The 9,698-nt window shown below is 39.4% G+C and overlaps 1 protein-coding gene across 1 annotated transcript in view; it reads left to right on the forward strand.

Moving 5' to 3' along the window:
* Window positions 1–674: 674 nt before the first annotated feature.
* Window positions 675–9,698, forward strand: part of CBG03487 — a gene marked incomplete at both ends in the record, with an annotated part of 10,174 nt that continues 1,150 nt past the window's right edge. Inside the window, 10 exons of the mRNA XM_045235776.1 lie at window positions 675–887; window positions 2,732–3,188; window positions 3,239–3,759; window positions 3,809–4,144; window positions 4,223–4,344; window positions 5,713–5,956; window positions 6,415–6,570; window positions 9,011–9,204; window positions 9,255–9,348; window positions 9,397–9,661. Of these exons, the coding sequence (XP_045092411.1) occupies window positions 675–887; window positions 2,732–3,188; window positions 3,239–3,759; window positions 3,809–4,144; window positions 4,223–4,344; window positions 5,713–5,956; window positions 6,415–6,570; window positions 9,011–9,204; window positions 9,255–9,348; window positions 9,397–9,661 (2,602 nt within the window). The remainder of the gene's footprint in view (window positions 888–2,731; window positions 3,189–3,238; window positions 3,760–3,808; window positions 4,145–4,222; window positions 4,345–5,712; window positions 5,957–6,414; window positions 6,571–9,010; window positions 9,205–9,254; window positions 9,349–9,396; window positions 9,662–9,698) is intronic.

Here is a 9,698-nt window from a genome sequence, read left to right on the forward strand (position 1 = left end):
AAGCCAAGTGATGTTCTATTCAATGACAAGAAAGGGTCTGGTGCATAATCTCATTAATCAATATAAACGAAAAACTAAGAATCTCCCTCAGAATATATCGATTTTCCATCCGTTTCCATAGAAAATAAGCCCGAGAAGTGGGCGGCGCGTCGCAAACGCAAACCGCCGCACGCGTGTTTTGCAACGGTGCGGCGCGGTCGGGTGGTCTCGGATTGTGCCGATTGCCGCCAACTTTCCCTCCTATTGTAGTGATTTGAACGCGATTCATGTGATTTTTTCGGTGAAAAAAATAATCATAGAGTAGACACATATGAAATTCCAGTAATACCCTCAAAGTTTCAGCCAGATTGGAACACTCTCCGAGTTTTCGCGGAGTTTTTTTTTCCTTTTTTGCCGACTCCCTGAATAAACCCATAAAAAGAGAAACTAAATCCGGAAAATACAAATATTTTTAGTTTACTGTAGTTTTCGTTGTGGAACCTTCGTACCAGAATAATATTAAACATTCATGAGCTACATTAGTTCCTGGTGGTGTCTTACATTTTTTAAGTCACATGTTTTCTTACTGCAAGTGTCTCTTATCGTATTTTCCCTTCCTCAATTTTTTGTGTAGGAAACACTTTTGCACTACCCTTACTATTTTTACTCTATTTTTAATTTTCAGTCAAAATTTGATGATCCGCCAGGAAAGCTCAGATTACCTACGACAGAAGCAGGCACAATGGGAGAAAGAAAAGGGTTTTTTATTCAAGAATCTTTCTTTATTTTTAGCTAAGTTTCCATTTTCAGCAGAGTCCGAAAGTCGTCCTGAATGGTTTCCGTTTGGTGAGAATCTGACACCTGGAGGAGGTTCTCCCCTTCGAAAATTTGTTCCAAAAGAGCCTGTAGTAAGTTTTTTTGTTGTTCAAATTCCATCCTTTGAATTTCAAAAGCCGCCCGTTCAAATTTCCAACCCATTGATCGTGATTGTTATAAACCATATGATTCATCATCCAGAAGACTTTCTTCCCATTCAACACAATTCTGAAGCTTTTCCGACCAATTTGCCACTGGTTTGTATTGCTGTTGACCTAGAATTCTCCCTCCATTTGGTCTCCTGCTTTATCGTTTTCTTCTTATTCGAAATAGGGGGCGAAGAGCATGTGATAGCTTATCAATTGACACTCGAAATGTTGCGATTTTTAAATCACCAACAACTCCATTGGGTTAACGACCTTTTTTATTTTATGACCTCCCTCAGGTGTCAACCGGAATTCGAATTAAAAGTAAATGAATCCTTATCGGAGTGCATGGAGCATGCCAATCAGAAGAAGCTCATTGGGAGACAGAAGTTGATTTTTTTCAGTTTCTTTCATTCTTTCCAAATATCTTCAAAGAAATCGCTCGTCATTCTGGAAGCAGCTGGATTCTAATTTTGGAAAAAAAGAAGAGGTTCTATTCCGGAGGCTCATCAATTGGGCTCCACATGACTCCCGGAACAATTTCGTAATACTTTCTCCTCAATTTCTTCTTCTTCTTCTTCATCCCTTTTTTTTCGATTCAATGCACCAGATGTACTCTTTTTTTTCTTTTTTTGATGACTGCGAACACGACGAGTTAGTTTTCATCTACAACATTCATTCGACAGATGTTCCGATCTGGTTCGATTAATAAAAAGTTTCTCAGAAAGTGGAATTTTTGAGATGGTTTAGCAGTTTTCTTGCTCCTATTTCGCCGTATCTCTGCATTCCGACACAAACAACTGATGAGTAATCATTTGAATCATCGGTTCCCTCTAGAATTGTTCTTTTCAGCTGTGAAGATGATAGTATTATTCTGGTACGAAAAATCGGAGTTGTGGAGGACAAACGGCGGTAGCCGTGCCCGAAGGTCCTACAGCGAACACTACAGTAACATTTTCAGAATTTATTTTCTCGATTTTCACTGCTTTCCGTCGAGTTTGATGTTATTGTTTCCCCAAAAAAAAAGCCGAAAGTTAAAATTTTTCATAGTGGAAATATTCTGAAAATGCACAAAAATAGGAAAACTAAATCGGGAAAATATTTTTGGGTGACGGTAGTTTTCAGTCCTTCAGTCTGGGCCACCAGATTCTTCCACAGCTCCGATTTTTCATCGTAATAATAGTTCTTATAGATTTAATTTGCTTCTGTGATGATGATTTTCCATACCCCGACAGTACCTATCATTTACAAAAAACTGTCACAAAGCAACATTTTCTACAAAAGCCATGATGTTTTTCTTCCTTTTTTTCAATCTCTCTCCGGCACAGTATTCAAATGTAAGCACGATTGCATCTTTTCATTGAATCTCTGACAGTCACACACACACACACACACACACACCGTAATCCGATTAAGTTCTCCTTCTCGTTCTTCTCACTTTCCTTTCTTCACGCTTCGTCGAAATTCTCACTCTTCCTCTCGCTTTTTCGCGGGTTTTTTGCTTCTTCGCCACAGAAACCACACACAATTCTCATTTGTTTTCATGAGCCTTCATCCGGTTTCATGGGAAGACTTCTGAAGACGTTATTTTTCTTTTCTAATAACTATTTTTGTTTGACAAGCGAGCAAAATAGCAATATTCGTTTTAGTGGCTCGGAAAATATTGACTTTTGAGATTTTGAAGTAACCAACTTTGCTTTTTTTTTCAAACATTCACGATTCTCATAAAATAGCACGAAAAAAATAAAATAAAATCTTTCTAGGTCTCTTATCATGAATTAACATTTTAGGAATCCTCAACCCGCAAGATCAGTGAAGAGGCATCTACAAGTATGCATTCCATCGAAACAACGACGTCTCCAGACAGAAAACAGTCTGATGATGTCAACTCTTGTCAACACAATCAGCATTATCATGCTCCTCCATCTCTACCACAACATCACCCAAATAGTCATCATCCCTACTCGTATCCTATGTACTCATTCCAATATCCAATTGCTCCTTTCCACCATCAGATGACGGCTTCTGTGTCATCGTGTGGAGAGCAACACACTAACCAACATCCACAGGTGTTCGCCCCACATTATCAGGTCATACCAGCTGGAGCCATTCCTGTCAGCACAATAGTACGTGATCCTAGCAAATCCACACCTTATTCTAAAGTTCAGAGCATCGATCCATCACAAATTTGTCCTGTTGATCAGATGGGCATGTGGACTTTACCACCTCCAACTGGACCAAATGGAAGTAAGAGAAGATTTTCTTAGCTCACCAAAAAAGTCATCCATTATTTTCAGTGCGGTACGGGATACCAATTCCTGCTCCTCTCGTGCCTCAGATCACTGCGTCTATAATGGAATCTTCTAAAATGACGTCTTCTATGAATAACACTATTCTAAATGCTATGACATCGTCCACATCGTCGAATGATTCGTCGTCGGAATCTGGAGTGAGTGGTGTCAAAGAGTCAAAAGAAGACAAGAAAAAGAAGAAGGATAACGTGGAAGCAGATGAAAAAATTCATCGAGAAGAGAGACAGTCGACTTCTGATTACACTGGTAACAATCGAAATTCGGTTCTTATATTTTTCTTGATCTTTGAAGATGATGACCCGATCCCATTGACCCGTCGTAGTACTACTGGATCTATTACTTACAATTACGCCGATCAAATCGCCGAGCGACGGAAATTTGAGCAAGAGCAGGAAGATCGAGAGCGCCAGGAATTACTTGAAGTTGAACGGCAACGTCGTATTCTGGAAGATCGACGCAACTCGGAAGAAGAAACAAGAAAACGAGCAGATAGAGAAAGAATTGAAGTGAGGAATTTTTTGAAAGTATTACAGTTTTATCTAATTCAATATTTAGGAAGAGCAACGCCGTGCAGATCAGTTCGCTGCAGCAATGGAAAAAGCTAAAAAGGAAGCAGAACTTTTGAAAAGAGCCAAACTCTATAAACATGTTCTCCGCGGTGCTGAAGAAGAGGGTGGAACTGAACAACTCAGCGAACTGGAGCAAAAATTACTAGGTGTTGACATCGAGACAGGAAGACGTCTTCTGAAAGAAGTGTCTGAAGTTGAATGGCACAAAAAGCAGGATGAAGTTGAGATGAAGAAAAACGCTCCACAGCCAGAGAAACAATCTCATAACATTTCAACTATGAGTATTGGAAACCAGTCGAGTCGAGGAAGATCTTCTTCAATTGTAAGTTTAAAAAAATTACGTTATCTTCATTTTCAAAGCTTTTTGATGTTGTAACAGCTTCTATGTGTGCCCTTACAGAGCTCTCCAAGCAAACAAGACAGTTCATTTACTCGAAATTCTTTGGGACGGCGGTCAGTTCGAACTACAAGTCGAGAAAAACAGGGATATTCTGTTGAAAAGGATCAGAACCAGACTGCCAGGTAACAAAGCTTTGGAGTTTGTGTTTTTCCTTTTTTTTGTGTCGGTATTTTCCTAGAAATCTTTTGGGTGTTTCTTACTTTTTTAGACCGAATATTGACAATAAAAATTTGTGTAGAACGTCCAGTTTATGGGTTTTTCTATGCAAACATTTTCTTCTCCCACCCACACAAGAATAACTTTTTCTTGAAAACTTTCAGCATATTTACTTGATAATTCTTCCTTTTCAGTTATTTTATTAACTGAAAACACACATGTATTAACGTTTGTTGTGCATTGATAAATATCCCATTTTTCCTCTATTTACAACTACTACCACCAAGAGAGAAACGCGTTTCTCCTTCTTTGCCGTGGGAACCACCGAAAGTGAATTTGGTATGCAAATGTGCCAGCTAGAAATAGACGTATTCCACTCTCTCTCCTTTTTTATGTCTTCCACTTTATTTTAGCTCACTGCACCACCCCTACAACCACCAATACGCCAAAAATGGCGCATTTTATGTAGATTTGAAGTGACAAATGGCCAGCAGACTAGCTTCAGCGCATGAAGCATTTTTGAGGCGCGAAAGAGGGTTTCCGAGAATTTTATGACCTTTTAGAAAGTGTGAGCGCATTGAGGTTATTTTTTAGTTCTATGAATTCGTTCCATTTTTTGAGCAGGTACTAAGAACCACAGAATACAAGTGGTATTTTTTTCGCTTGACTGCTCTTGAGCCATTCTTCTCTTCCTTCTCTCCAAACGATAGATTTTCATTTCTTCTTTTCGAAAACCTATAGAACTTCCACTCTTTTCGTACTTATTTTGCCCGATTTCCTCTTGTTTCTCCTAATCCCAACCCTAAATTTAATGAAGATGGAGACTAGGCAATCACCTTGAAGCGTTCGACGAGATTCTTGGGTTAATCCTCCATTCCCGCTCTTTTCATAGTTCTATGTTCTCAACCTCCCCTTTTATGTGACCAATTCCTAGTATGTGTGAGATCTTTTTTCTTCTACATACCAGACTTTAGAATTCAGAATAGGGTCAGACCAACAGTAAAAACGAAACCGAACGACGTTCTCTTCTTTTATAGAGCTAATGAGTCTGAGTCTCTATCGTTTCCATGCTATTCGGGCAGCCCTTCCTCTTGTTGTGAGGGAAAATAATAATAATAATAGGGGAGAGCTCATTTTGCATAAATATCTACATATTTGTGAGGAGTGTTTTGTGCTAGTATGTCGGTGGTGGTCTCTCATCATATATATATGCTAATTTTGCATAATCCAAGTGTCAGTTCCCGTTTTCTTCTCTATTTCCATATGATCATGCACTCGTCCTCGAGTCCCCGAACTTTCACAAATTCTCCGTTCCTCAACAATTGTTTTTTCAGATCAGATCCACTTCTTCCTCCACAACAATCGCCAGCAGCTCCGGTTTCTCTGGAATCTCGGCCACTAGCTCTGCCTCGTCAAAACGAGTGCCACGTGGCAGTGTCGTCTCCAGTTCAAGGAGCTCTTCCAGGAAATAGAGAGCTTCCATCTCCATCAGAAATGATGCTCAACTCGGGTAGCTATTATTGTCCAATGAATCGGGATCCCTTATCACATCGAGAGGAATCACGGGCTATTCAGAAGGTGCTTCTTTTTTTTCAGGATTAAAAATTGTTTTTTTTTTTCGAGATTCGAACAATCTTGATGTTTTTAGCAGAGATGTTCGGAACGGAATTTCGAAAATTAGATTGGAAAATATTTATTTCCAAAGCCTTTTTCAAAATTAGAGCGTTTTTAACTACAGTATTTCAAAGGCGCACGCGAAAAATTTCATTGCGGGTCTCGAGCGGAAATGCTGACAGTATATTTTTATAGTTTTTTTTTAACCAATTTTTGTGCGCTTTTTTGATGAGAAAGTGGGATTTCTACTTTAAAATTTGAATTTTAGAAAATTCTGAAATTTTTGAAAGTCCCACATTTTGAAAAACTCTGAAAATGTAATTCTGAACATCCCTGTGTTTGTACTAGTGTTTTATCAAAGATTAATCGTAAAGAAATGCCATTTTAAGCTTACTTAACTCGTAGGTCGTATTATTTTCTAGTATGTATTCGTTGTGAACTTCGTGTTTCAGTATAATCCTTTCCGCATACACACTCAAGAAATCAGTAATTTTCAGCCAACAAACTCTTCGGGTGCTTACTACAACAACAATCATTCCAAATTCGACGGTGTTGGTCGTAGATCCAACGAGACTACGGTAGGTGTTTACAAACAGGGTTTGGAGAAGCAATGTTTCGCTGGCACACCTATATATGTTCAAGCGAGCGAAAAATGTGTTGAAAAGGCAATAAGCTATTGTGAACATCACACTATCAAGCACTGTTCTTTCCTGCCCATCCTCTCCACTTTCTCTATCATCTCCCTTGTTTTTTTTTCATAAAGTCTCTCCTCTCCCTCTATCTCTCTTTTCTATTCTTCCGCCTTCCACCCCCGGTTGTCCGCCAAACTCGCTGCAGACACTGTTTGCGTAAGCTTGAAAGAAACGTAGAGGAGAAGAAAAGAACACTTGGTCATTGATGAAATAAGTAGTGTTTTTTGTCTCGTCGTGTTCCCGTACGGTTACTATCACGAATGAGTCACCACTCATCCAGAGCTTTTGTATAGCATTGGTTCCGAAACTCTATTGCTGATTTTTTTAATTTCTAATGACCTCATATATTGTTGCCTTGTGTTGCTGTTAAAATTCCATGGACGCCTCGAATCAGTCGTTTCGACAAGACGATAAGAGAGCTTCTTCCTCCCTCCCCTTCCATATTTGACATATTTTTGTTAACCTTGTTTGATGTCACAACCTTTCTCGACAGTGACTACCACACCCAGTGTGTTATGGATTTCACATCATTCATGACGTCTTTTCTGAAGCATCAGTTCATACTAATAGGCTTACAGCTCCAACCCCTCTAACTGGGACATCTTTTGATTATCATCTTTTTGAACCGAAGGAATAGGACGAACAGGCCAACAACATACATCCAAAAATTCCCCCTCCTTTTCACTTATTTCATTTAATGTTCTCATTGGGTCATACACTTTCCTCCACATCCACTCGTGTTTCGAAAGTGCACATTTCAAAATCTCAGCGCGCGGCTATAGCCTTCATGAATCCAGTTTTCAAATTTTATCATATAAAAAATACACGTGAAAGAGATGGAGACCATGAGCTAGTGCATATCAAGTTTCACCCAATTCATGTTTACCTTCCCTATGCGATTGTTTTCTCGTCCATTTTTTTATGCGAAAAATTCATATATTCTAGGCAGTGAGTGTTTTATGGAACATCTACTAAACAGTTATTAGCACTAGAAGCCTCATCTAAATATTGTTTCTTCGAAAAAAGAATCTAGCTGACACGCCTATTCTTCCGTATAAGCTCTCATATGTCACAGAGGCCTTCGGTTCAAAAATAGAATATGATTCGGCAACAAAACGGAATTCCCCTCTTATCAAAAACCATCAGCCAACCTACCACCTTCCGAGACACTTTTTTGCAGGGGTTATCACAACATTGATGATGACAGCGCCGAATTTTTCTCGGTTCTTCTATCTTTCCTCTCATTTTCCGTTTTTTTTTTCAGTTGATTCCGAGTTGTGTTTTGGACACTGTTGGAACAAACATTTTTCTTGTTGATCCTTAATTTTCTTCCCTAATTTTTTCCAATTTTCCTATGATAGATAGCTCTAGAAGTATCTGACAGAAATTCAACTCAAACCCTTTTCTTTTTGTCAAAGACTTTTCAAAGTCTTTGACAAAACATTTGCACCCATTTGCATCAGAAAGAATATATCGCAATCAGAATCATCAAAATGCATATACTTAAGAAATGATTTGATAGTGGGTCGTAAATTATATGGCACGCTAAACGGTGGTGGTAGTGTCGGTGTCTTCTTGTGTTTTGTCCACCATCTTCATCCGGATGGACACAACAGACGCTCACAACACCGGTGTGTGAATAATAAGAGAAGAGAAAAGAACAGAAATAAGAAAGATAGCTGCTTTTCCCTCTTCCCCGCTTCTTTCTGTGCTTCACACCAATGTGTGTAATACTACATTGATAGAGGGCAACAATGTTTTGTGCTATACATCACCACTTGAGTGACCAGTAGCTATACCTGTTCCAGCAAAACAAGTGTTGCACCTCTAACTAGCCCGTGCTTCTTTGAGAAAAAGTCTCCGTAGATATATGCACATATATTTATTCATCCTATTCCGCATCTTTTCTGGAATGAACAGTGTGTTTCGTATTAAACACACCTGCGGTTTTATAGCCCAACGAGCAATATTATGTGCCGTTTTATCTACGATTTTTGTATTTTTCTCTACCCGCTACCTCGCATTATTTTCTGCAAAACTCTGAGTTGGGGAACATCTGCGCGGCAGATGTGCGCGTGTTCCCAACTCTTAATTTCTTCGTCACTCCTCTCATCTGATTTTTAAGAACGATTCTTCATCGAAAAATCATTAGAACAATTTTTCCGAATTTCATTTTTGTCATCCTACGGTATCGGTGACGCGCTTGGTTGCGTACGATGCATGATATCTCACAACACAATTTTTTCAAAACGTTTGCGCGAAAATCGTATTTGAGCCGCTTCCGTCCATTTTTCGAATCTAAAATCGTTTTTTTTTTTTTTTGCAGCAATCCGCACTATTCGGTCCAATCGCCACTAGAAGCAGTATCCGGCGAGGAAATATGAGAGGAACTGGACTACCATCGCCACCTTCCGTTAGAATGACGCAAACTCATAAAAGTCAGATTAGAACTTCGAGTTTCGAAGAAAGCAGCAGCGGAGGCGAAGATGGAGGTAGTATTTCGCCAGACTTGAATCATAAGTGAGTTTTTATCGTTCTTGAATTCAACAATTTTATATACGAATTTTCAGAAATTTTGGATCGCCTCTTCCTTCTTCTACTGAAAATGTGCATCCTGCACCCTGCTCACCACCGAACAAATCAACAGAAACATTTGAGTTCAAGGTAACAGCTCTTTAATCGAAATTCTCTTCATTAAAACGTATTCTACAGACACCGTCTCGCGCTCGTAGCGCTCTCAGTTCACCAATGAATAATTTCTTAAACGGAGGCGACAATGATTCTCCAACTTCGCGACCGGCCTCTCGTCTCATGCAGCGACTCGAGCAGAAGGGAACAATCCGCAGAGACGATGAGATAATATCGCAGGAAATCAGACGCGTTGCAGAAACTAATCTCTCTCGCAGTCCTTCTTTGGCGTCGCTTCGAGGATCCATTCAGAATCTTTCTATACGTGGAAGTCATTTGAATTTGGCAGGTACTTCAGGAGAGTTGCCTCCAAATCTCACAAAATT

Source organism: Caenorhabditis briggsae, assembly GCF_000004555.2.
Source record: "Caenorhabditis briggsae complete genome, chrIV, whole genome shotgun sequence".
NCBI classification, from domain to species: domain Eukaryota; kingdom Metazoa; phylum Nematoda; class Chromadorea; order Rhabditida; family Rhabditidae; genus Caenorhabditis; species Caenorhabditis briggsae.